This window comes from Theropithecus gelada, chromosome X (assembly GCF_003255815.1).
Source record: "Theropithecus gelada isolate Dixy chromosome X, Tgel_1.0, whole genome shotgun sequence".
Taxonomy (NCBI): domain Eukaryota; kingdom Metazoa; phylum Chordata; class Mammalia; order Primates; family Cercopithecidae; genus Theropithecus; species Theropithecus gelada.
This window is the reverse complement of record NC_037689.1, coordinates 18680981-18708703: the sequence shown is the minus strand read 5'-3', so window position 1 is coordinate 18708703 and position 27723 is coordinate 18680981. Positions and strand designations below refer to the sequence as shown.

Sequence of the window (27723 nt, the reverse complement as noted above, 5' to 3'; positions counted from 1 at the left end):
TGAGGTTTCTTTTCCACACCCTGAATCTACACTGACCCAACCACAAGTTTGGGAACATTGCTTCTGAGGCCCATTCTCTGATTAGAAAGTTCAGTCCCACCTGGGGAAAGTACCCGAGTCCCAGCCTTTTCAGCCTAACATTATGCCTAATATCTAGAGTAAGAAATCAGGCTAAGTGTGGTGGTGTGCGCCTGTAATCCCAGCCACTTGGGAGGCTGAGGCAGGAGAATCGCCTGAACCCCGGTGGCAGAGATTGCAGTGAGCAGAGATTGCACCAGTCACTCCAGCCTGGGCAACACAGCGAGACTCCACCTCAAAAAATAAATAAATAAATAAAATAAAACATCCAAGTATCCACCTTGGGTTGCAGGAAAATAGTTAATATTATGCGTTTTAAAAAATGTAACTATATAATGTGAAACACCATAAAGTCAGATGGCACTGCACGAGGCATTTTTGCTTCTTTTTCTTAGGGAAAAGGAGTTCTGTGGAAAATTCTCTCATCCTCCTCTCTCCGCCACCGACTCCTCTATGTCCAAAGGTTTTTTCCTCCCTCCACCCCCCCGCGCGAGAGAGTCTCACTCTGTTGCCCAGGCTGGAGTGCAGTGGTGCAATCTCGGTTCACTGCAACCTCTGCCCCCTCTGCATTCAAGCGATTCTCCTCCCTCAGCCTCCCGAGTAGCTGGGATTACAGGCATGCACCACCACACCCGGCTAATTTTGTATTTTTAGTAGAGACAGGGTTTCTCCATGTTGGTCAGGCTGGTCTCAAACTCCCAACCTCAGGTGATCCGCCCACCTCAGCCTCCCAAAGTGCTGGAATTACAGGCGTGAGCCATCGCATCCGACCTAGGTTTTTGTTCAAAATTGGGCCTTTGTTCTTATTCAGTAAATCTATGTCACAGGATGAGCCAGGACTTAAATATATACATATAATTTTTTAGTATCTTTCACGTCAAATTAGAAACACATATTTGGAACCTACTGCTGCAGTCTCTACTGTGCTTATCATGGTAGTGGTTGAAACTGAAAGACTTTTTTTTTTAAACCCTGAAGTCATCCATACTTGCTACTTATTTAGTCTTCTTGCTTGGAATGAAAAGTATTCACCAATACCACCAGCTAAGCACCTGTTTCAAATGCAACTCAGCCTTCAGCTTGCAAAATGATCTCTTTATAATTAAGCAAACAGCGGAAGACCCATGCGAGTTGTTTCTTTCTTCCTGGAGAAGTTGGCAGGATAACTGGAATCCTAGGAGCTCCTCTGTATTGAATTTGCCAAGTCCTGAGTTCAGAATTTTGTTTCTGAGATGAATATAAAAGCACTTAATGGTCAAGGAAACTTTTCTTCCTGTGATAAGGAACCTTTGCTTTAGTGTAGATGACCACTCCCTTCTGTAAGGTAGGGAGGAAGAATGTTCGGTTAGTTCCTTTCCTCTGGCCGATCTCTTTTTTTCTTCTCCTCGCACTGTACAACAGACGCACTCAGCCTCCCGGGGTCCCGGCCCAGAGGCCAGTTTATAGCTGCACGCCTCACTCCGCCATCTTCGCAGCTTCTCCGCGGATAACTTCTTAACCAAGTGGCCGAACTTAGTACCACCAATGCTGGAAGAAAGTGACGTCATGTGCCTCGCATTGTGATGCACTAAGAATACAACATCTCTTGTGAAGTTGTTTTATCAAAAAATGTTTAACCTAAATCTAGTAAGAAAACAGACAAATCCAACTTAAAGACATTCTGAAAAGCGACAAGCTTGGACTCCAAAAATGTCCATGTCATGAAACACAAAAAGCCAGGGAACTCTTCTAGATTAAATATTAATCAAAGGAGTTAACTAAACTTGAATTTTGATTGAATCCTGATTTCCCCCTCCAACAAGAAGGAAAAAAAAAAAAAGCCGTAAAGCTATAAAATTTAAATATGCTCTGCATATTATAGTGTGGATTACCGCGTTGTGGTTAAGTAGGGGTCCATCCTTGTTTTTAAGAGACAGATGCTAAAATCTTAAGGTGAAATGTCACCGTGTCTGCAAGTAACACTCAGGCAAATTATGTAAGGGCTAAAATTCTGAACCTGGTTGAGGAATTTTGTATCAACATCTAGTCAACACTGTCCAGGGACTAGTCAGAACAAGTAGTTTCCCTTCGCATGGCTGAGAAGCAGGCAGCCTGACCCACTCCTCTCAGGGTGGTACGAGTAACCCTCAGCACTTAAAAGCGGCTGCAGCCCTGTGGGGAACGAAGGCTGAGGCTGTGGTTCCACTTCTGCCAGAGGACACACACATGCACGCATGCTGTATGCACTTTATGGCAGTCCATGGAAGGCACAAAAGTGCAAGGGTGAGGCTGCGCCCCTCCCCTAACCTCCATAGGAACATATGACAGTAGCACTGGCTGTCTAGAGCACTTTACAGTAGTCACGTCCGCCCGAGGGTGAAACCACACCCTTTCACCCCCACAGAACAGCGGCAGGTGCTGTCTGGAGCGCTTTAGGGCAGTCAGGCAAACGTGCGAGGATGAGGCCAGGCCCCTTCACCCTGGCAGAACCGCTGCACGTGCTTGTGGAGCACTTTACAGCACTCATGCAGAGGCGCGAGGGCAAAGCTACGCCCTTTCATCCCCACAGAACAGCGGCATGTAGTCTGGAGCACTTTACAGCAGTTACTTGAAGGTTCGACGGCAAAGCCACGGCCTTGCACCCCCGTAGAGCAGGAGCACGTGCTGTCCGCGGCACTTTAACGGCATTCAGGCAGAGGCGCGTGGGTGAGGCCACTCCCTTTTGCCCCAACAGAACAGCGGCACGTGCGGTCCGGCGCACTTTACGGCAGTCAACGCGAAGGCGCCAGTGTGAAACCATGCCCTTTCATTCCGACAGAACAGCTGCACGTGCTGTCGGCGCACTTTATGGCAGCCACGCGAAGACTCGAGGTCGCTGGCGTGCGCCCAGTCAGGGTCAGCTGCGGATACTGGGCTTTGCGCTCTATTTCGTTGTGGTCTGGCTGTCGTTCCGTAGGCACACCTACGGCTATTCCATCATGGCGAGGGTGGCGGTACCGTGGTGAACGATGAGAGATCACTTCCAGAGCAAGGAGTTCCGGGGATACGTGAGCAGCACTCACTTCTGGGGTCCTGTGTTCGACTGGGGCCTTCCGCTGGCTTCCTTTAAAGACATGAAGGCAGGCCGGGCGCAGTGGCTCACGCCTGTAATCCCAGCACTTTGGGAGGCCGAGGCGGGTGGATCACCTGAGGTCGGGAGTTGGAGACCAGCCTGACCAACATGGAGAAACCCCGTCTCTACTAAAAATACAAAATTAGCTGGGCCTGGTGGCACATGCCTATAATCCCAGCTACTAGGGAGGCTGAGGCAGAATTGCTTGAACCTGGGAGGCAGAGGTTGCGGTGAGCCGAGATCGTGCCATTGCACTCCAGCCTGGGCAACAAGAGTGAAACTCAGTCTCAAAAAAATAAATAAATAAATAAAATAAAAATAAAGACATGAAGGCATCGCTGGAGATCATCAGTGGCCGCATGACGACAGCGTTCATCTTGTACTCGGCGATCTTCATGCGCTTCGCCTACAGCGTACAGCCTCGAAACCTGCTGCTGATGACGTGCCACTGTACCAACGTGATGGCGCAGAGTGTGCAGGCCAGTCGCTACCTACTCTACTACGGCGGCGGCACCGAGGCTAAAGCCCGCGACACTCCGCCGTCGCGGCCGCCACCAGCCGGGGTTCCCAGCCCCCGAAACAAGCTTCTTAAGAACTGAGAGGGCCTGATCTCATCTCTGCAGGTCACAAGCACTGAACTGTCATTCCTCCTGAAAAAAGGCCAATGAAGACCTCGGTTTTGACTCTAAAACAGTGCGAATCTGACTTAAACCTGCAGTTTGATTAATAAAGAAATACAAAGTAACATTGAACTGAAGTTGAGTGTTGCCTCTTTTGTAAACTGGAAATGTTTTTTAGAAGGGGAGGATGGATTAGCTGGTCTTTCTCTTCACAGGACCTGCAACTCAAGATAGTTTAATATGGGGGAGGAAGACTTTGAATGTGAAGCACTTCACAGCTTTTTTGTTTTTTCTTAAAGCTCTCTTGGGAACATATTTTTGTTACTTGTTTTGGATGTCCAGGGCAAACAGGGTTGCTTAGTATCACACATGACTCACAACTTGGTGCAGTCACAAATCTGTACGTCAAAAAAAGTCTGGGGGCTCTTTCTACTGAGGGAAATGTTTCGAAGTGGGTTTTAAATGAATGTCGTGAGGTACAGTGTAGCCTTAAGGAGTCCTCAAGAGAACCTAGGATCTCTTGGTGACGGAGAGCAATTATAGAATTAGCCATGGAGACAGGATAAACAATTCTGGGGACAATTGCCATCAACCCTGGGATTCTAGGTAAATAGGTAAAAGGACAAAATCATTCTTTCCTCCTTTTCTTATCCTTAAAAACGGGGGAAATGGCAGTTTGCAGAACTGGTTACCTATCACTCTGTCGAATGCTAGCTAGAGCTGGGGGTGAGGGGTCAGTGGTCAACAGCGGCAGCTCGGAGTATTCCCCTAGGAATCTTGGGGGGTTCTTACGGACTCTTAAATCACAGAGCCGAGAAAAGGGAAACGAGAAGGGTGGGGTAGTGGGGCAGTAGGCTAAGGCGATTACCTACATAGGAGAGGCTGCCCTCTACGATTTGACCCAAAAATTTTCCCTGCCCCTGCCTCTGAAGGATGCGGAAAGTTCCAGAGTGTTTACTGGTGAACCCCAAAGTAGGTGTTTAGAAGTATTCGACCCTGCTTTAGATAGAGTTTTCAAATGCAAAGAAATTTAAAAGCACTATCAAAGATTCTGAAGACATCAGTTCTTGGACAAAACGGGCACATTTGTGGAATTCTAGAAGATTCCCCTTTATCTTCTCTGGCATTAAAGCAGTAGTCCTCTTTGTGGGCAGTCTCTGTGTTTCACGAAATTCTGCATGTGGGGACGGGGGTGGGGGGTGGGTGGGAAACGAACTATGGGGAAGTAGTGAATTATCTATGGCCATGTAATCACCCCCAACACTTAGTTTAAAACAGTTACCTCACTTAATTTCTGAAGGTCAGGAATCTGGGAGTGATTTAGTGGGGGACTTCTGGCTCAGGGATTCTCAGCTGTCAGCTGGGGCTGCAGTCTCTGAAGATTTGACTGGAGCTGGAAGATCCACTTTCAAGCTCATTCATAGTTGTTTGCAGGAGGCTTCAGTTCCTTGTCATCTGGGCCTCGCCATACGGCTGCTTGTGACATGGCTTCCCCCAGAGTGGTGTTCCAAGAGACAGCCCAAGATGGAGGTTCTAGCCTTTTACAGCTTCATCTTAGAAGTTACATACCATCACTTCTGCTGTGTTCACACAAAACAACTCTGGTACACTATGGGAGGACAATATGAGGATGGGAAGCAGGCATTGTTAGGGGCCATCCTGGATGCTGGCTACCACACGTGGTGCTAAAATAATTCTCATGCCTTTCTGGTAGTCAGTAGGAAAGTAAAGCATGTAAATTTGTTGCCTACCTTCCCAAAGAGAGGTCACAAAATGCTCAGTTTACGGTTTTGTGGTCATTGCTAACATGCACATATAAAGCATGGGTTTGAGAAGCAGAAATCTCTGGAAGATAACAGTGGGTCTTAATGTTTTAGATAATTCAGACTACAATGCAGTATTAAAAACCAGTTCTTAAAGTTATGAAATGAATAACTTTATATCCACTTCACTAACAATTTCATAAGTAGAAATTAATATATTTTTAGGTTGTCTTCCAATATGCATTTTGTAATTTGAGTCTATTTCAATGAAAGGCCACTGTCTGTTGAAGACATTTCAGAGCAGGTAGGTTTCTAATTAACCTCGTGAGGGAAAAGGAGGTAATCTCTGCTGCTAATTTCCTATTACTCTATACTTACAATTTAGAGGTCAAAACAATTCAAGGAAATGTCCAAAAGATTGCAACACTTCCACAATAATGCAATGTTCCACTTAAGGCATCTAATTCACAATATGCCCACCCAACTAAGTGAGCTAACCCTTTGTTGCCTAGGATATTAGTGTTTAAAGCCAAATAGGTAATTCATACTTTAATAAAAATGAACCTTTTAAATCATTAGGGTAACAATCATTTCATAATCTTCCCAAACTCTCAAACGTAATCCTTTCTAACCTTGGCAATTTAAACTGTCTACAGATCTCCACAACTTTATAAAGCCAGTAACATGTTTTGAATTGGCAGAGCTAGTTTTCCAGTTTTTGTCACCAACGCACTTTAGTCATTTCCCAGAATCAGGTGTTTTACTCTGAGTTGAATATGTAATGTCTTCCTCCTTAGGTACTCTGAGCTCCCTGGTGAAGAACAGGATAAATCCAAAGAACTGCTTTATCTTTGCAACTGTAATGCTAATACCATTTTTTTCCTCTAATTCTTTCAAAACTATGAACCACATATTGTGTCCCAGGGAGAGGCTGACAACAAATCATATTGCTGGACGAAGAAGACAAGGCGCTTCACAATGAAACAGACAGCCCTATGCAGAAAGTGATCCATGTGCTGGGCTTCTTCCCACTGCCCTGACAATTTGCAGGTGACCCTGAAGGTGGAGCTACAAAATGGAGGAATGGAGGCTACAACATAGCCCAGGAAATGCGACACAGCCAGCTTGCAGTTTGAATTTATATTTTATTATTCTGAAATATAAAATTTTAAAAACATTCAAAATACACCAGTACATGTTTGTTATAAAAATTTCACCCAGGAGGATATAAAACAGAAAAGCCAAATATTCCTCCTAACTCTCCCCTCTACCTCAATTTCCTACAGAGGTAACACAGCAAAAAAAAAAACTGGGGAAAAGCAAACAACTTTCCAGACCTCTACTATTCTAAAACACAAACAACATTATAGCTTGCTATGCATTGTTTTCTTGTGTTTGTTTTTTTGGTTGTTTTTTAGAGACGGAGTCTCCCTCTGTCACCCAGGCTGGAGTGCAGTGGTGTGATCTCGGCTCACTGCAACCTCCACCTCCCCAGTTCAAGCGATTCTCCTGCCTCAGCCTGCGGAATAGCTGGGATTACAGGCACGTGCCACCATGCCCGGCTTTTTTGTGTTTTTAGTAGAGACAGGGTTTCACCATGTTGGCCAGGTTGGTCTCAAACTCTTGACCTCAGGTGATCCGCCCCACTCAGCCTCCCAAAGTGCTAGGATTACAGGCGTGAGGTACCGCGCGCGACTGCTATGCATTGTTAAGCCTTTTGCTTTTCTAGTTAGTATGTCTGAGACCACTGCATGACCACAGTGCGGCGTCGCTTCATTCTTTCCAACAGTTGCATAAGATCCTGTAGTATAATGCGCTACACTTTAACAGTGCTGCTGTACACATCCTGTTGTGCACACCCTTGTGCCCAGGTGCACAGTTCCGTTAAATAGAAAGATATCAACAGGTTGATGTCTCTATAGATGATGCTACATTGCCTTAAAGTCCTCTCTGGGGTTTTAAAAAGTTTTCAGAACCGTATCTTTATCAGAGCGGACAAATCCAGTAAGATGACAGCTCGTATACCATCATCCATACCTTACACATCCTTGTATTTATATCTACTTCAGGGGCTGGCACATGGTGGACCCCTGATAAAAGCTTGTGGGCAAACTAACTAGACACAGGTATAAAATGGAAGCGTTCATAACCCAAAGTTCCTAAAATCAGAAGTCAGATCTTAAATTGGTTAATGAATCAAGATTCCATTTGATCCCAAGTTTTGTATTGCACATCTAGAAGCTTGGAAATATTTCGCTAAGTTTCTTCATTTGGAAGAGTTGTGAGATGAATGAAATTTCTTTCTTTACTGTTGAAGTTTTCTCAAGGAATTCCATGAAATGAAGGGAGAAAGAAAATGTAAGACTAAAGATTAAATACTACCTGGACAGATTAAAGGAGGAAGTTACAGGCACATCTGCACTCATCTGGGCTTTCCAGAGTGATATTAAGTGCATTTTAACATAAAAATGTACACCAAATAAACCCCTGCCCTCCACCCATTCTACAGATGACATCCTTGGTAGGCGGCTGGATAGGCACACATCTTCACTGGGCTTGGAATGGAGCCTTTCCTGCAGGCAGCGAGGAACATGGCAATTCTGTTCCTGAAGGTCCACAGGCAACTTGACCCAGTTAAGTACCGCTGGCCTTGGAAACAAGTAGATGCGGGGAAAGGTGAAAGTGAGGCCGACTCCGCAGACCACTGCCTACGATGGGGCAGTCATTGCGCAGTTTGGGAAACCAGCAGGAGGAAGTCAGGAGTGGATGACTTTAGGGGTAAAAGGTATAGAAAAAGCATGAACGAATGTGTGAATTTGTTGAAAGAAAATGTTTGTCTTTGAATTTCCACAAGAATGATGCAATTTCATTTTTAAATTTTGTAATGAAGGACCAGGCTTAGTTAATAGCATAACTAACATTTACGCCTGGGAATACTCCCAAGCTAAGAGGGGCCCTTCAGTCAAATGTTCACTGAGCATGTGAGGCCAGGCCCCAGGAGCTTACTTTTCAAATGTGTACCATAAACCAGCTGCCAAGCGAGAAGCTCCCCTGCTCCTGCCTGACATCCCTGCTTGTGATGCTGGCCTGGGTCCTGTCAGTCTACTGGTCACTCAAGTCACCATTCTCCAGCTCCCCACAGACCAGCCTGGGCCCACCTCCTTGCCCTACTGCCTTAGGCTACTCCAACCTAGTAGTAACAGTTTTTTGGGGTTTTTTTGAGACAGGGTCTTGTTCTGTTACCCAGGCTGGAGTGCAGTGGCATGATCATAGCTCACCACAGCCTTGACCACCTGGGCTCAAGGGATCCTCCCACCTCAGCCACCTGAGTAGCTGAGACTAAAGGTGTGTGCCACCATGCCCAGGTAATTTTTAACTTTTTTGTAGAGATGGGGTCTTGCCAACTTGCCCAGGTTGGTACTACACTCCTGGGCTCAAGTGATCCGCCCACCAATGCTGGGATTACAGGCGTGAGCCACTGTACCCAGAGGCGGTAACATTTCTGTACTAATTGGAAACGACTAGAAAAATCGCCTTTCAGGCAATGTTTCTTCTTGCTTTCCTCTAAAAAGGAAATATTTCTTTCCTATCCCAGCATTTATATCCCAGCCCAGCCTTGGGCATCCTGGGTGAATAGGAATAGGACTTGCCTGCCAGTGGGTGGAGCACTCCAGGTAAGCCTCTGGCACAGGCCTGGCCAAACACAGCCTTTACTAAGTTAAGCAGTTACAGTTTAGGACCAGAAAAGAAATTCACCTTTTAAATAGCAAAAAAATCCCTGGATGGTAGTAAGTTTTGTTGCTGTTTTTTGTTTTTTTGGGAGACAGAATCTCGCTCTATTGCCCAGGCTGGAGTACAGTGGCATGGTCTCAGCTCACTGCAACCTCTGCCTCCCAGGTTCAAGCGATTCTCCTGCCTCAGCCTCCTGAGTAGCTGGGATTATAGGCACATGTCACCATGCCCGGCTAATTTTTGTATTTTTTTTTTCAGTACAGATGGGGTTTCACTATGTTGGCCAGGCTGGTCTCGAACTCCTTGCCTCAGGTGATCCACCCGCCTGGGCTCCCAAAGTGCTGGGGATTACAGGTGTGAGCCATCACGCCTGGCCTGGTATCAAGTTTTGGCAAAGAGTATCTAATATTTTTTATTGCAATAGATTATACAACCCCAAGTTTACAAATATTAAAATAGTTCCAAAGAGAGGAAAGTCCAGGACAAAACAACAAAAATTCCTTTTTGTTTGGGTACAATAGTCTGGTAACTTTTTCCTTTTGCACAGAAAAGGATGTCTGAGAAGGAAGCCATGCTGACTTTCACAGAACATGCCTGATTTTTGTTGACAGGCAACCTAAAATGAAAGAGAATGTTTTGATTTTTTTTTTTATTTGAGGGGAAAAAAGTAAAATGCTGAAGATAGTTACTCATTTTAAGAAGTTCTCCTTATGGAAACTAATCAATTGCTATTAATGCCATGGTAAGAGCCAGGCATCAATGGTGTCATTTTAAGGCAGAAATGCTTTTTGATTATGTTATAAAGCTGATTCATTTAATTCTAGACCAATGACTTCAGGTATATTTGGCTAAACAGGGAGTTGATGTTGAATTACTTCACAGACTTAAGAACCGTTAAGTAGAGAAAGAACACAAACCTCAGTGTCCTCTCTTTGAAACAATAAGGACAAACTTCAGATTAGACTGTTGTGTGTTCATGATGGCCTCACATGAGAGAACAGACATGAAAGAGATGGGGCGATTCTGTCCTTCTTTAACACCATCATCTGCCTGAACTCACCTCAGGCCTTCCTGTCAGGTGTCTGTCTCCCAGGTTCCTGTGAATCCAGTTTCTGATGTAGACGGAGGCTGTCTAGCTTCTGCATATCTTCTGTAAGGCCACTTCTAAGATCCTCATTGTTTCTCAGAAATTCCTTCACCACTTCTAGTCGATTTGAGAGCTGCAAGAGGAAACCATGCAATGTACAGCTTAGACGATTTTATAGCAGATTTGTAATTCAAATGAAAAACCCACTAGCTCCCAGACTGGCTCCTACTCATATGCCCAAGAGACAGAAATCTTGGCTACAGGTATCTGTCCACAGACAGGTTAAAGTTTGAAAAACAAAAACAAAACAAACCCTTTAAAACAAAGCATCCTCCACTCAAAAAATAGTGCCCCAGGATAAGTGGTTCTGGGGGTACACAAGGGAGTATTTGCTTGTCTCCTTCCATTTTTTTGCTTTAAAACTTTCTGTCTTTACATGAAAGGGCATCATTTTATGCATACACACACGTGTATGTGTATAAATAAATAAAATGCCCTTTTCTTTTGAATTCTGTACCTGAATTATTATACATATGGATATATACATATATACGTGTGTGTGTGTGTGTGTGTGTGTGTGTATTTTTTGTTTTTTTGAGACAGTATCTCACTCTGTCGCCCAGGCTGGAGTGCAATGGTGTGATCTTGGCTCACTGCAACCTCCGCCTCCTGGGATCAAGTGATTCTCTTGCCTCAGCCTCCTAACTGGGATTACAGGAGCCTGCTACCACACCCGGCTAATTTTTGTTTTTAGTAGAGACGGGGTTTCGCCATGTTGGCCAGGCTGGTCTCAAACTCCTGACCTCAGGTGATTTGCCCACTTCGGCCTCCCAAAGTGCTGGGATTACAGGCATGAGCCACGATGCCCAGCGATGAATGCTTTTAAATGGGGAACCCTCAACTGCAAGTCAAGTCAGGGTTATATAAATCTAATGAAGAAAAGTAACGGAGCACTCTGCCCTAAGAGAGCAGTAGTTCTTAAACTGCAGAGTGTACGTCACTGATTCCCATGCAGTAGGTCTGGTGTGGAACCCCAGCAAATACTCACGTTATTGTGAAGTAAGCAAATGAAAGAGCCGGATGCCAGATGATGGACGCTGGGGATGGGAGGGAGGTGAATGACTGGCTAAGGCTGTGGCCAGGACGCACAGGGAGTGGGGAGGGACAGGGAGGAGCTGCAGATGATCAGAGGGTTTCCGATTGGTCAGTAAGTAGACCGGGAATGTGCCCTTCAGGAGCTGGTTAATACACAGCTGGAAACTAGCCTAGAGCTCCTGCAAGATGCTTGGGCTTTAAATAATAAATCTGAAAGCCACAGACATGTGAAATGAAGATCACACGGATGACATGGTTCACAGCATGCGTTAGGAACTGTGGGCACTGCATCGTTAGCTCTCAGTGACCGTGCCCGTTGCCCTAGACACACCCCAGGGTCCTCCTGAGGCTCTGATCAGATGTCCGTGATGGCACCAGCAGGGCCTGGGCACCACAAGCATACTCCCAGATAGACTTTTGCCCTCAGTGGGGTGCCCCTCCACTTGTGCGGAGACTTTCTCACATGATAACCTGGGAACAGTGGTCCTTCTGCTGCCACCTCCTGACCCCCCCTGCAGACTCTCAGGACTGATGTGCTCTGTTCTACTTAGTTTCTTTTCTTTTGTTCAAGGTTTCAGTTCTCTTTTCCATCCCAAATTGCCTTTCTTTTCCATTATCTTCAACATGAGTGTCCCATAGCTGACATTTCTTGGACTTGTTTTCTCCTTTGTGAAATGCAACAAATGCATTTACTCTTGAAATGTGCTTAAGAGGTGTTCTGGATGGGGTGATTATTTTAGCTTGGGGTTGGCAGGATGAATCAAAAGGAGGCTTTAAAAAAAGTATTAAGAACAGAGAAGGCTTTGTATGTTTATATGTAAAGGGGGAGGAGAAAGTAGAGATGGAAAAACTGAAAGTACTAGAAAAATTTGGAATGTAGAATATTCAGACTTGGACACTGAAGCCCAGCTTTGTCACTTAATTAGCTGTGTGACTTTGGCCAAGACATTTGACCTCTCTGAGCTTACTTCTAGGTACACAAATTAAGGATGATGATACCAACACCACCTAGGATTCTGGTGAGGATCAGAAATAAACTACTAAAAGCACTTAGCAGCTTTGGTCCATTCCCTCCTCCCTAACTACATTCATTTAATAAATGTCCAATTTACTCACAGTCTACTACGTGCTGGTCTACTGTTGGAGGCAAAAGACGCTCGGCAACTTCACTCTTCCAGTCACCTAAGCCAAAACTCTTGGCCTTGCTTTGATCTCTTTCTTTCTCTCACATGCCACACTGGCACACCTTCACATCACCTCTACACTTCTACCCTCAGCCTGGCTACCACCATCCTTTACCTGGTCCACTGCAGTAGCCTCCTACCAGTCGCCCTGCTTCTATCTTGGCCCCTCCCCTCCAGTACCCCAGGGTACCCTCACCACTGCAGCCAGGGGCTCCTTTTGTCATCCCAATGGCTCACAAGGCCCAGTAGGACCTGCTTCTTCTCCCTTCACTTCTCTGACCTCTTCACCCACTATTCTTTCAAATCCTCTTCCCCCAGATACACGCATGGTTAATCCTCACCTCCTTCAAGGTACTGCTAAGTCTCACCTTCTCAAAGAGGCCACCCTAATTACTCTACTGCAACCTGACATTCGTCCCCACTCTGCCAATCCTGATCACCCTCCCTCTGCTCTACACTGGATTTCTCCTTCTACTGCCCCACATCATGACCTTATTATGTTTACTGTTTAGTATCTGTCTCCCACTCTGGAGATCTTTGTCTGTTTCACTCACTGATGCATACCAAGCTTCTAGAACTGTGCCTGGCACACAGTAGGTGCTCAATAAAAATTTCTTGAATATAACGAATGAAGTGCCATTTTCTATCCTTTCCCCAGTGACCTTGAGTACACGCTGTCATCGTCCCTTATCCCTAAGCTTCCCTGCAGGTCTCTGTGAAGGTGGCTCCCTCACCAGGGTTTAAGAAATCAGTCTTGATTTTAAAGTCTGTGAAAATTATTTTCATGTTTTTTAGCCACTAACTGTGCTCAATGTACTTTAGTTGGATTTTTTTTTTTAACTCCCAGATCCTAACAGAGCAATGAGGGCTGGCAGGACTATGTGAAGGGCACTTAGGTGGCAGCCGAATCCTGGGGCAGATGAGCCCATGGCCGACACAAACTCCATGTTACAAGGGGCTGAGCAGCTGCTACTGCCATTTGGCTCCACAGCAGAGTAAAATCTCACAATCACAGCAATACATGCACAGTGTATTTTAACGTGAGCCCACTTTTTCTACTGTTTTATACCTTTAAGGTTCACCAAACTAATAGAAAACTGTGGAGATGGTAAGCTCTCTGTGGCACTCCATGATGTGTTTGCAGGAGGTGTCACACTGAATTACTACCATCAATCATTTTTCTCAACTTAGCTTTCTAACCCTACCCCTACTTCTTTTGGTTTGTTAGTTTGTTTCAAGAGATGGGGTCTCCCTATGTTGCTCAGGCTGGTCCCAAACTCCTGGGCTCAAGTGATCCTTTCACCTTGGCCTCCAAAAGTGCCGGGATTATAGGTCAGAGCCATCGCACCTCGCCTTTACCCCTACTGTTTTAACAAAAACAAGAAATAGTTCTTGATAACATTTATAATAAAAGCCCTGGGGTCATAATACAATCACTGTATTTCCTGATCCCAGGATGCACATTTTTTCCTATTCTAACATCTCAAATGAGAATGCATCTTACCATTGATAGTGTCTCATAATAAACGGGCAGCATTGTTTTTTCTTTCTTAGAAGTAACTGAAATAATGGTATATTTTACAATTGACAGCATTTTAGATTCATTGAAATCTGGTCTTAACAAATCCTCTGACTTTGGCAACTAACCCGAAAGAACATGGATAATCATATAGGGTACTGAACTTTCAGAAGATGTCAAATTTCATATACACAGAAACCTGACTTCCAACTTTTTTGAGATAACATGCCAATCAATCCTCACATTTTGATCAATTGAAATATTATGAGAAATGCCATGGTGTGCTGAAGAGAAAGCATGAAAAATGAGAATTTATTAACTCCACCTAGAGACTCCACCCAGAGAACAAGCCAATTAATCCCTATTTCCTTTCTGTAAAACAGAGATAATGGGGGTTCAAAACTTACAGCTGCCAGCTCCTCAGTATATAAGATCTGCAGCACAGCAGGCAGGAAGCCACAGGATCAGAAGGGGGAGACCTGCGGGCCAGCCCTCAGCCCCAGTGCAAGCTCTTTGGGGCCCTTGCCTCACATGCAAAGCAGGGGATATAAGATGACTGCCAGGTTCCCTTCCAGCTCTCAACTGACACAAACTCCTGGCTCTAGCTTCTGAAAACAGCAGCAGAAAGAAAACTGGGGCTCTAATGGCATTATAAAATAAAGACAGGAACCGAAACACACGGATTTAGAAAAGAGAAGATTAAACATTCTAATACATCATTTTAAATACCTATGGTGTACCATGGTAGGCACACCCAAAAAACCAGGGGTACCAAGTCCTTGTGCTAAAGGGGCTCACCATGCTGAATGAAGCACCTGGATCAAAGCTGGAATGGTTAATACAGGCATAGTTACCTGCAAGGAGCATGGTTCCGTGAATTTGCATTTAATAAACCCTCCCTATGTTTAATGAGGTAACCAGCAAAACTACTTTCCTTGGACAAGGAGGAATGGAGAGGTGAAATGATTTTTCCAAGATCTCCTGGTGATCTAGAAGTCTAATCCAGCCAGTGCTGGAATATTTCTGAACCTTGCTGGAATATAATTCGACTACTGTTAATTTATTTTATACCTTGCATGTGACAAAGGAAATTTGTTCCTCCTGTACCTGGGAGTTTAGACCATCATTAGCCTGCAGGTCCTAAACTAGAAACATTGATGATTCTTTAAACACTCCCCTCCCTACCTTCTCCACCCTTTTCCAGCCCCATGCCATGCTCCAAGTAATCTCCCTGGCCACCAAGATCCATCAGTTCTGCCCAGGTACTGCCTCCAGAATCCAGTTCCTCCACAGCCCCTGGTTTCTGTTCTCTTTCGCCTTCACACGACTGCAAGAGCCTTCTGGGTAGTTGCTAGCCACTCATCCAACCTCCAGCTACCACAAGAATTAACTTTCTAAAAGCTGTATCTGATCCTATTACCCTTTCTTGACTGCTTTTTGGGAATGAAGCCAAAACCCCGTGGCATGGCCTAGAAAACCTTTCGGCATGTGGCTCCAGCCCACTTTACCATCCTCAAACCTGGCCATGGCTCCTGTGCTCACTTGTCCTTGCCCAGGCTTAGACTATCCTTCCCTGCTTTTGCAAGTACTGTGCTCTCTGTCAAGAATCATCTTTTTCTCTTGCCAATTTGTCAGACTCTTATTTGATTCTGTGAGTCACAGCTCAACAGCATCTTCTTAGCAAAATCTTTTTTTTGGCAATCCCCCTGGCCAGCAGAGAACGTCTGGAGCATTTTTTTCAGAATTCTATTGTAGCCCTTACCAGATTTTTCCACTTTGTGGCACAGATTAGGCACTCAAATGTTTGCTGATGTGAAAGTGAAAATATTTGTTAAGAGGTAATATTAATTTGTGCCAAAAGCATATTCACACTTCTGGAAATTATTTGACTTATAAATCAAAACCACCATTAATTATTTGTTAAGATGAGCTACTCTTCCTCCCCAGAATCTTTCTTTGTGTTGTTTACTCACACGGAGCCTATAACACTTTTCTTTTACCTCTTCAGGCAACACCTCTTGTTCTTCTGCTTGAAGATATATCTCTTGAAGTTTCTCCTTTAGTAACTGCATTTCTATTTCATTGACTTGGCTCTCACTCAGGTAAGTTCCCGTTTCACATTCACACCCATCTCGCTGATCTTCCTCAGGGATGTGAACAGCCCAGTCAGATGTCAACAGCTGAGGGATTGCCACACACATATATGAACTGATTTCATGTAAAATGCATTCCACTGAATTACTCAAATAATTTGTAATTAAACATAATGAACTGGATCCATATTAATAGTGCACCGTGACCACAGAAAAGTTTCTCAGCCCAGTATAATTGCACATTTCATATCAGCATTCTTTCCCCTGCTTACATTCTAACATTTAGGTTAAATCTAATAAACTTCAAATTCTAAATGTGTGGCTGTTGTTGTTTTCTGTCCCTTCATTCTGTATGCCAGAACTATTAAACATGATTTTTACCTGTTCTATTCTGGAGTATACTGCCACAATCTCTGGGATGTTCCTGAATTCATTCAGAAAATTTTGGATCTTCATCTGAAAATCTCGAAGCCACGCAGAAGATACTTTCATCTCTGAAGAGTGCATGATCTCATTACGACATTTAATTACCTGCAGAAAGACAAAAAGATAAAAGGCTTCAAAATCAAACAATGGGGTAAACTGAGATCTTTGACCCCAAAGAAAAATCATAGAAAGGCTTTGTTAATTACAAATTAACAAAAGCAGTCGTCAGAAGAGAAGGCCTGGAACTTTCTTGGGATCATGGGCATAAGCTGGCATGTACCTGTATCAGAGTGGAGGACACTTCAGCCCTCCAGCCCCGTAAGTCAGATCCATATTTAGTTCCATCCTGTCTAGAGGGCAGACACCAAGAAGTGAAGTTCTCCTTCTGTCTTCAAGGGTCAGGCAGGTAGCCTAAGGGAAGCTGGCCATGTGTAATGGTAAGAAGTCATCTCCCTACTAAAAGACTGGTTCAGAGCTAACTGGACAGCAGAGGCCCTATCTGAAGGGGCAGCCTCTACTTAACATGCGGCTTGTTGCCATGGGAGTTGTATGAGCCTATGTTCCCAGATCTTCTGATTTTTCATGAGAAACTGGAAATTTAGATTTTTATGACAACTAATTTGAAATTTTAAAAAATCATGCAGGACACATAAGACATGACAATAAGTCAGATTATGGCCACAGGATTCTAGGAATAAAAAGATGGCTCCCGGGTAACAGTTCAGCCTTTTCTCCCTCCTTGAGTCTCTGGAGCTGATTTCCAAGCAATCCCGAAATTCCTAACATAACCTGTAGGTACCTGTTGGTGCCGCTGAGGCGTGAGGGATTGTTCAATCCCCAGTCACACAAATAATACATTAGTCAGTGTAAGAAATACAAATAAGCCTACAACTATCCTTAGCCCTTGAAGTCTTGTGGCCAGCTGGATATTCCACATTCCCCCAAAATCCCTTAACTTAAAACAACCTGCCAAAGAACAAGCTCATTGGCTCTGGGTATACCCACAGGATGAAGCAGCCAACACAAAAGTCTTTTAAATACTGTTGGAGCACCAGGAAGCTGGGTCTAGGGAGTTTCCTGATGTGGAAACCATGATGAAAAGAAAATAAACTTTGGCCACTATCTTTAGAAAAATGGTCTTGTCTAATCATGTATTAATATATAATTCATATAGTCTTCCACAGTTTGGTTAAAAGATATCAAAGGATTCAACTACTATGATAGTTCTTTGTTTCTGCTGATATCATAAAAGAGTCTCAATCCTGGTAGTTGCTGGTATGCAGACAAAAGATACATGCATTTTCTCTACCTATTATAAATAATCCAGGTATAGCTATATACTCTTTCCAATGACCTTCAGGGTAATAAATGTATGAATTGTTCTCTGGTGAACTAGAGAAAAATTTAAATTTCCCAGAGGAAATCTAACAAGCACAGTGATCTATTCTGACACTGTTACCATCAGTATTCAAGTTTTCTTCAGTTCCATATCATTTGGTCTTGCAGCTGCTTAGCCAATGAGATTCAGAAGGGTAGGATTCCAACACTGGCATACAACAGGCAGAATGATGCAATGTTCTGTATTTTTTTTAATAAGGAAAATTATTTTGGTTCTGTTTATGGCAGAACAGGGAAGAGACTTTTAGGTTCATCTACTTCAGCGGCAAACGGCACAATGAGTTGTTAGGAAACTAATTCAGGAGAACTACTCTTGACTGCATTTGCACTGGGGTTCTTGGACATCACAGAAGACATGATATGAGTCACACTAGCTTGCTTAGTGATGCCAACTTTGAACCCAAGTCTAACTTTCTTTGTACACCACTGTTCCGGGGAACTACTACGTGCTATACCTGCATGGCTGGCTTAGCATCACAGGTGTATCTCATGACTGGCTCTCACAGCATAGACCCAACAGACTCAGGGTATGCTTTTGAATCTGAAAGCTCTTACCTCTGTGACTTTCTTTCGATCAACCACGAAGTGATCGCAGGAGTTGATGAGACTTAAAAGAGCAACCGCATCACATTCCTCAGGTCCTCGTTTGTCTGCTAGTCCTCGGGGCATGAAGGCCTATAGCAAGGGAGGGAGGAGGGGGACCTGAGCCTCTTCCAACTCTAGGAGATGGAAAGGCGATGGTTACTTGTCTGTTTTCCAAATGACTGAAATTCTCTTACGCACTGAGGTTTCAACTTAGAGCCTCATGGGCCCAAAATGCAAGTAGGGAAACAGTGTCACAGCTAAACCTTGGTCAAGGGCAATAACTGAAGGGTTGTACTATCCCTGCTATTAGATACATATGATATAACTGGCTTTCCATTCTGTCTTAATGGCATATAAACATAAAGCATGAGTAGAAGGCACCTTTTTTCTTTTCCTTACTGAAATTTCAGTGGTTGAGTTGTTAAATAAAAAGATTTAAAAATAAAATAAAAGTGGACAGATTCTAAACGACTTGAGGAAGTTCGGTATGGAAGTAATACATTAAGAGTCTGGGCTTTGGAGTGAAAACTGGGTTCAAACGCCAGCTCTGTCATTTGCCAACTGTGACCTTGGTCAAGTCACCCTCAGATTCCTTATCAGTAAATGGGGGATAACTGTCCTTATCTACTTCAAAGGATATTGTGAGAATGAAATAAGAGAATGCAGGTATAGCACTAGCACAGTGCTCGGTACATGCCAGTAACCAGGACATCAATGCAGGCAATTATTATGTAGATGGTGCAAGGCGAGTAGGACCCACATAGGAGTTACAGATAGAATCCGGGGATGGGAGATACTAGATATACCAGAAGGGCCTCAAGCTAGCAGGATCTTGCCTTTAGTAGGATTTTATGGCACAGACTCCCAAAATGGTGTTACAGGAAAGCTTGGGCGTATTTCTTTCCTGAAATATTTCTCAACTTATATCGGGATGCAACAACTTTACTAGGCTAAGAATCACAAGGGTACTCTCCTGCCAAGGAAGTAACAAAAAGTTACTCACAATAAACTCTAAATAGGCTGGGTACAGTGGCTCATTCCTGTAATCCCAGCACTTTGGGAGGCAAAAGCAGGAGGATCGCTTGAGCCCAGGAGTTTGAGGCCAGCCTGGGCAACAAAGCAAGACTCCCATCTCTATTAAACAGAAAAAAAAAAAAAAAAAAAAAATTAGCCATGCATGGTGGTGTGTGCTATAGTCCCAGGTACTCAAGAGGCTGAGGCAAGAGGATTGCTTGAGCCCAGGAGTTCAAGGTTGCAATAAGCTCTGATTACACCACTGCACTCCAGCCTGGACAAGAGAGCAAGACCCTGTTTCAAAACAGAAACAAAAACAAAAAACAACAAAAAAGACCTATTTTATTTAAGAGACCTGTTCCATTGAAAACACATCTCAACAGGCAAGCAACTACAATGCCTCCTACAGGGCTGCTCATGAAAGCATTCTGAAAAGGCTGGGGTAAGTGTTCATGTATGCCAAGGAGAGTCAGCGCTACGTTCCTGATGGTGGCGAAATCATACACCTGAGTCCCACATAATTCAGAATTTTGTAAACCCTGGCTGGCCCCTATCAACAGGTACAGTAGCCAGTACCATCACTATCTTTCTGTGCCTTAATAGCCACAGACATGCTGACCCTCTGAAAGAAATCTATTATGGGCCGGGCGCACATCTGTAATCCCAGCACTTTGGGAGGCCAAGGCGGGTGGATCACCTGAGGTCAGGAGTTCAAGACCAGCCTGGCCAACACGGTGAAACCCCATCTCTACTAAAAATACAAAAACCAGCCGGGTGTGGCGGCACGTGCCTGTAATCCCAGCTACTTGGGAAGCTAAGGCAGGAGAATCGCTTGAACTCAGGAGGCAGAGGTTGCAGTGAGCCAAGATTGCTCCACTACTCTCCAGCCTGGGCAACAGAGTGAGACTCTGTCTAAAAAAAAAAAAAAAAAAAAGAAGTCTATTATGAATGCTACAAAGGTTAACGAAGAAGCTAACTAACTTACCACAGGCAAACTAATGCCATGAAACTGAGGAAAAGAAGCTCTGAAAAATACAAAAAAAAAAAAATTAGTCAGGCATAGTGGCATACACCTGTAGTACCAGCTACTTCGGAGGCTGAAATGGGAAGATCACTTGAGCCCAGGAGGTGGAGTTTGCAGTGAATTGAGACTGTGCAACTGCACTCAAGCCTGGGCGACAGCGCAAGACCCTGTCTCAAAAAGGAAAAAAAAGAAACTGCTGAATTCAGCTGTTGCTGGGAAGAAAATGCAAAGTTAGTGGGGTCTTAGTCACCTCCAAATCAGGTGTAGTAGTTTTTCTTTTCCATTATAAGGTAGGTCCTGTCTGGCATTTTTCTCACCAATATAAGCCAATCTCTTCCACGTTAAAGTTTTTGTTTTGTTTTTTAGAGACAGGGTCTTGCTCTGTTGCCCAGACTGGAGTACACTGGCACAATCACAGCCCACTGCAGCCTCAAACTCCCAAGCTCAAGCGATCCTCCCAACTCAACCTCCCAAGTACCTGGGAGGATTACAGGCATGCACCACCATGCTTGGCTAATTTTTTGTATTTTTTGTAGACATGGGGTTTCACCATGTTGCCCAGGCTGGTCTTAAACTCCTGGAGTCAAGTGATCCACCTGCTTCGGCCTCCCAAAGTGCTGGGATTACAAGCGTGAGCCACTGTGCCTGGCCTTGTTAAAATTTTATTTTAGTAATTATTCCCTTTCTTCAGAACTGGAAGCCAACAGGGAGGCTCTGCGGCATCCTTGCAGTGAAAGCAGTGTCTTAAAATTGTACTGCATACCACCGTGTTCCACACGCCAAACGCACAGCAGTGAGAAACATGTTATTGCCTCTATCCTCCACTGTCTCTTTGCTGAGTAGGAGATGGGGCTGGAAAATAAACAGAGGCCCAATCGTGCCAGGCCTTATCGGCTCTGGAAAGGTGTGGGGTTTATTCTAAGGCCATCAGGAAGCCATCCAAGGGTTTTAGGATTATCTGATTCCCATTTGAAGACTGTACATGCTGCTGTGTGAAGGACCGGATGCTCAGAGCAGCAGAGGCCTGGTAGGAGGCCAGGTAGAGGCCTGGTAGGAGGGTGAGAGTTGTGACGTGGAGATGGAAAAGAGGATTCCAAAAGTATTTTGCAGGTACAAACAAGGAGAGAGGGGGTACTGAGAGGGAAAGAGATGAAACGAGTGATTCTAGAAAGTTGGTAATGGGGAATGGGCATAGGGTAGGGGGCAAAGACAAACTGTTCTACTTTCAAACTAAATAAAATGTGCTCCATAGGCGATGGAGTGGAGGGGGCAAGTAAGCAGTTGGATGTGTGCGTCTAGAACTCAGAAGAGAGGGCAGGGCTAGAGCCACCAATTTGGGAGCCAGTTACCATTTAACACCACAGGCCTGGGCAATGTCACCAGAGAAGAAGGGAACAGAAGAGGCCCGGCCCCGAGTCCCGGGGAAGGCCAAAAGACATTCAGAAGGAGGCTGAGCAGAAAGAGCCAGGGAGATGGAAGGAAAGCCAAGAGGGTTTCAAGAACAGCCAGTAGTGCCAAATGGCTCTGGGAGGTAAGAGAGATGAGGTCATAGATGCAGTGGAGTGACGGGGGCAGAAGCCGAGGCAGAGTGGGTTGAAGAGGAAGTGAGGGCAGAGAAGAAGAGAACAGGCATGAAACCTCTTTTTTGAGATGCTTTGCTGGATATGTGTATAGGAGGCAGATAGAGAAATGGGGAGACAGCAGGAGAGAATGGATCAAGGGACATTTTTCTTTTTGTCTTTTTTTTTCTGAGACAGGGTCTTACTCTGTCACCCAGGCTGGAGTACAGTGGTGCCACCACAGTTCACTGCAACCTTGACCTCCTGGGCTCAAGCAATCCACCCATCCCAGCCCCCCAAGTAGCTGGGATTACAAGCACACACCACCACAGCTGGGTAATTTTTTTTGTATTTTTTGGTAGCACACACCACCACAGCTGGCTAATTTCTTTAGGTATTTTTTTGTATATTTAGGGGTTTCACCATGCTGGCCAGGCTGGTCTTGAACTCCTGAACTCAAGTGATCCACTCGCCTCGGCCTCCCAAAGTGCTGGGATTACAGGTGTGAACCACCGTGCCCAGCCACGCCCGGCTAATTTTTGTATTTTTTTGTGGAGACAGTTACAGGGTTTCGCCATGTTGCCCAGGCTGGTCTCGAACTCCTGAGCTCAAGCAATCTTCTCACCTCTGCCTCCCAAAGTGCTGTGATAACAGGAATGAGCCACCACATCTGGCCTCTTGAAATCTTATTTTCCAAGTATTTATTCAAGTGTTTTTTAAAAAACAGCTTTCTTGAGATATAATTCACCCATCTACACATTACAATTCAGTGGTTTCCAGCATATTTAAAGAAACCATCACTACAGTCAACTTTAGAACCTTTTCATTGCCACGAAAAGAAACCCCATACCCATTAGCTATCATCCCTCATTCCCCAAAGCCCTGGCAACCACTAATCTACTTCTGCTTCTGTGGATTTGCCTATTCTGGACATTTCTTTTCTTTTCTTTTCTGAGACGGAGTTTCGCTCTTATTGCCCAGGCTGGAGTGCAATAGCACAATCTTGGCTCACGGCAACCTCCACCTCCCAGGTTCAAGCGATTCTCCTGCCTCAGTCGCTGAGTAGCTGGGATTACAGGCATGCGCCAACACGCCCGGCTAATTTTTTGTATTTTTAGTAGAGACAGGGTTTCTCCTTGTTGGTCAGGCTGGTCTCAAACTCCTGACCTCAGGTGATACGCCCGTCTCGGCCTCCCAAAGTGCTGGGATTACAGGCGTGAGCCACCGTGCGGATATTTCTTATAAATGGAGTCTAAATGGAATTTATATAAAATGGACATGTCATATAAATATAACATGTGATTGGCTTCTTTCACTCAGCATACTGTTTTCAAGATTTATCCACATTGTAACATGTATCAGTACTTCATTCCTTTGTTACACTGTTACAGCAAAACAATATTCCATTGTACAGAGATACTGCATTTTAAAAATTCCATTCATCAGCTGATGGGTATTTGGGTTGTTTCTACCTTTTGGCTATAGTGAATGGAGCTGCTATAAACATCTGTGTACACTTTTTTGTATGAATGTATGTTTTCATTTCTCTTGGGAATATACCTAGGAAGGGAACTGCTGGGTCATGTGGTAACTGTTTAATTCTTTCTTTTAAAAAATTTAAATAAACCATGGCTATATTAAAGCTTTTTCTATGGAGATGGGAATGAGCTGCAAGAGAGAGAGTGAACAACTGAAGCCTCAAAGGCCTTGAGCAAGAGAAAAGGGATAAGATCCAATACATGAGTGGAGGTATGAGGCAATAAGAGGAGAGACACCCTTCCTCCTCTGTAGCAGAAGGAAATAGATGGTGCACATGGAGATTAGTTGGTGTTGGCAAAAAGAAGAGGAAGTATAGTCAGCCCTCCATATCTATGGGTTCCACATTCATAGGATCAACCAACTGTGGATGAAAAATTCTCAGAAAAATAAAATAATACAATAGTAAAAAGTAATAGAAATTTAAAAAAAAATAGCATAACTATTTACATAGCACTTACATTGTATCAGGTATTATAAGTAATCTAGAGATGATTTAAAGTATATAGGAGAATGTATGTAAGTAACATGCAAATGCCACATACATCATTTTGTATCAGGGACTTGAGCATCTGTGGATTTTGGTATCCTTGGGGGTCCTGGAAGCAATACCCCATGGATAAGGAGAGACAACTATATATGTCCAGGGGCCTCCATCAATTCCGTGAAGCGTGAGCAAGGGCGGAGGAACGGGAGTGGGGATTTGCTGAGGAAAAGTAGTAGTCTCCAGAAACAGAAGCCTAGAGAGAGATGTGGCCAGACCACTGGGGCTCATGATCAAGAATGAAAGTGAAACTAGTCAGCTCCCTTGTGAGATTCTTTCCCACTAATCAGAAGTAGAAAATGTTGTCATCAGGACTGGAGTTGGGCCAGGCAAGTTCAGAGAAAGGAGGAAAAAAAAAAAAAAGCGGAGATAACAGCAAGGGACTGATTATACTGATAGGCCATGGAATCTGGGCTAGCTGAGGTGACAAAGGCAGGCAGGAGGGCAGAGGGCGCTGGGTATTCAGGAAGCAGTGGAAGCCTCAAAGAAGCGGAAGTAGTATGGGGCACAGGGTTGGGGGCAGGGGTGTGTGAATCAGTGTGCCAAAGGCCAGCAGGATGTTAGACACTGAGACTTCCTGTGCTAAGGTCCAGGGTGTGGGCATGCAAGCGGGAGGCTGAGTGGGAGTACAGCAGAGGATGCTAGAATCAGGAGCCCAGAAACTGAGAGGATGGGGTTGGACTAGAAGGTCTGTAAATGACAGCAATCAAGAGGAGCAAAGAGGGGTATAAGGAGGTAGCATAGGCTACAAGAGGATTCCAACGGTGTGAAAGCAGCAACGGAGACCAAACAGATGAGGGACAGGCATTGCAAAGGGCAGAGTTTTCTTTCTTTCCGTTTTTTTCTCTTTTCTAGGTAAAAGTAGAAGTCAGCAACTCTATGGCTGCAGTGGCAAAAAAATGGGGAAGAATGTGTAGGTGTGGTGGGTTTGCCGGCTCGTGATACCCAAAAGTCTGGGGACCCCTGATATAGTTCAATTTTTTAAGACAGGGTCTTGCTTTGTCACCCAGGCTGGAATGCAGTGGTGTGATCACAGCTCCCTGCAGCCTAGACTTCCCGGGCTCCAGCGATCCTCTTACCTCAGCCTCTTGAGTAGCTGGGACTACAGGCACGCACTACCACACCAAGCTAATTTTTGTATTTTTTGTAGAGAGGGAGTTTTGCCATGTTATCCAGGGTGGTCTTGAACTCCTGAGCTCAAGCCATCCTCCCACCTTGGCCTCCCAAAGTGCTGGGATTACAGGCATGAGCCACCGCGCCCAGCCCCAATTCCTTTCATTTTTGAGATTGGGGAGCACAAGCTGGCCCAGTGTCACACCACAGCAGCTGAGCCAGGACTCAGATCACCTGCTTCCCAGGCACTGCTCCTTTCCAGTGCCCACTCTGTGCCTGCTGATAACCACTGGCATGTAGACTGACTGCTAAAGTCAATTTGTGTTAGGAAGCCACTTCTGGCTGTCCCTCTCCGTCCCTTATTGGGCAAAAAAATTTCCCACTCGGTCTACTTAGTAAGTGACATTGCCAAGATCTGAAGACAGATCCGGCTGCCTACCCCATCCCCAGCTCCCCAAAGTGCCTTTACCTGGGCACTTAAGGTGCTTTCTATTTTAGCTCTAACTTCCCTTGGCTTACTCTGTCATCCTTATAGCTTCCTATAGCCAAAAAGAGCTGATGAGCTGTTCAGTGAGTCTACCCTCAAACAGGCCACACATGAGTCTCCCTCCCTCCCTGCCTGTGCTCATGATGCTCGCTCTACATCTTGCCCCTACATCTCTTGTAGAAATCTTTCCTATAACTTTCCAAGCAGGGGTAACAAACTCAAATGTCGTCAGGAAGCAGACGAGTAGAAGAAAGCTTCTACTTCACTAAGCTGGGTTGGGTCCCCCACACCACCCTTGAACCGCCTAGATCCTTGATCAATCTCTCTCTCCGCATCTGTTTATGAGGCCCCGGCGACCACAGGACCAGACAGCCACCCCGAGTGCTGGGTGACCCGCCGCCTCCTCCTTCTGTCCCAGCCTCAGGCGCTTACCTTGGCCACCTCCCAGGCGTCCACGGGCCAGCGGCCCGGCCGGCAGTTTCCCCAGTGCACGTCTCCATTTCTGTTGACGTGATGTCTCAAAATCTCCTGTTTCCATTCAGCGCACACCTGACACTGAGGCTGAAACTACAGGAGGCGGCGGTGAGCAGGGGCCCAGGAGGGAGGGGCGTCGCGGTTGGCCCTGCCTCGCGGAAGGAACAGGACACTTGCGCTCTGGGTCTGGGACAGGAACGGGGATGAGGAGGGGTGGGGTGGGCACGGTGGTCAAGGCCCCGAGCCAGGTGCTCACCTGACGGGCGCGCGGGCTGCACCGTGAGCCGCCGCGGCAGACGGCGCGTGGCCCCAGGCCGGGGGCTGCGGCGAGTAGGCCGTGGTGGAAGGAGAGCACCTCACGGCCGACGAAACCCTGCAGGCAGCTGCGCAGCAGCAGCAGGCAGTGGCCCGCCTTCACCCAGTTCTTGTACTCAGCGCAGTTGAGGCGCGCCGCTAGCTCCGACAGCACCATGTCTCCCCGCTTGTACCCAGGAGACTGCGGGGCGTGGCGGACAGCAGTGCGCAGGCGCGGCGGACGGCAGTGCGCAGGCGCGGAGCCTGGGAGGTGCCCGGGGCAGCGGCGCCTGCGCCTGCGCGGCGCGGCGCCACCGATCCCGGGGCGGGGCGTCTTGACTTCCGGGGCACGTCGGCTCCACCCCACTTGGGTGACGTCTGACGTCTAAGAACTTTGGTGCTTGGGGAAGCAGCCGCTATTTGAAACCCTTAGGCCTTCTTCGTCCCCCAGAGACCCTGTCAGCATCCAATTCGACTTCCTCTCCTAATGTGGGGCACTTCTGTTTTAACTTTTTTTTATTGTACAGATGTACAAGATGCTTAGGGCACATTACTTGAATCGTGTGTGTTCTTTGCATTATACAATTCTAGAGTTACTGGCGCCTAAGCCCACACACCAGCTGTAGCAAATTGAGGTATTAGTGAACCGTGACCGCTGGCTGCCGGCGGTGTGCCAAGCTGACCCAAAACTCAAAATCCCCCGCCACTGGACCACCTAGAAGGGGGCATTTGCCTGTTTAGGGCAACACATCATTTGGATTCTAGAAGGCTGCACATCTGAGCCAGATAAGGACATCCTGAAGCACCTAGCAAAGGTTAGACGATAACTATCTAGTATTCTTGGTTATATGATAATTAGTGCTCCTTGCACATGGAAGTCTGATTTAAGTTCCAAAGAAGTGCCACAAAGGTCAGAAGGCATTGGGATTGTCAACTCCAAGTGACAAGTCAAGTCAGTTTTAGTTGTTTTTAGTGAGCTTTCTGAGCTTGGAAAACATGTCAAAATT

The 27723-nt window shown here is 45.5% G+C and overlaps 2 protein-coding genes across 3 annotated transcripts; one reads left to right on the top strand and one right to left on the bottom strand.

Annotated features, from left to right (window-relative positions):
- Positions 1–3035: 3035 nt before the first annotated feature.
- MPC1L (mitochondrial pyruvate carrier 1 like) lies at positions 3036–3761 on the top strand. Its single transcript, XM_025373591.1, is given in 3 exon segments — positions 3036–3176; positions 3502–3706; positions 3709–3761. Coding segments are annotated over 3 exon segments (399 nt in total).
- Positions 3762–6677: 2916 nt separating this feature from the next.
- CXHXorf38 (chromosome X CXorf38 homolog) lies at positions 6678–27060 on the bottom strand. Of its 2 annotated transcripts, none has more exons than XM_025373605.1 (7): positions 26679–27060; positions 26381–26515; positions 18642–18805; positions 16644–16793; positions 16170–16349; positions 10345–10504; positions 6678–8322 (listed from the first exon to the last, which is right to left on the bottom strand). In XM_025373605.1, exons 3-6 carry the CDS (start codon positions 18753–18755, stop codon positions 10346–10348), a joined length of 603 nt encoding a protein of 200 aa, XP_025229390.1. In that variant the 5' UTR covers positions 18756–18805; positions 26381–26515; positions 26679–27060; the 3' UTR covers positions 6678–8322; position 10345. The 2 variants fall into 2 exon arrangements, with proteins under 2 accessions (XP_025229390.1, XP_025229389.1); XM_025373604.1 differs by having other exon boundaries at positions 6678–9900; positions 18642–18761; positions 26679–26936.
- Between the last annotated feature and the right edge of the window lie 663 nt (positions 27061–27723).

What these genes read in the sequence shown, in the direction of transcription:
- CXHXorf38 (XM_025373604.1), bottom strand. Translation starts at nt 26,894, where the DNA reads ATGGTGCTGTCGGAGCTAGCGGCGCGCCTCAACTGCGCTGAGTACAAG. An exon ending in ATCGAAAGAAAGTCACAGAG is followed by an intron (nt 16,794 to 18,641) that starts GTAAGAGCTTTC and finishes GTCTTTCTGCAG; the next exon opens with GTAATTAAATGTCGTAATGA. An exon ending in TATACTCCAGAATAGAACAG is followed by an intron (nt 16,350 to 16,643) that starts GTAAAAATCATG and finishes GCAATCCCTCAG; the next exon opens with CTGTTGACATCTGACTGGGC.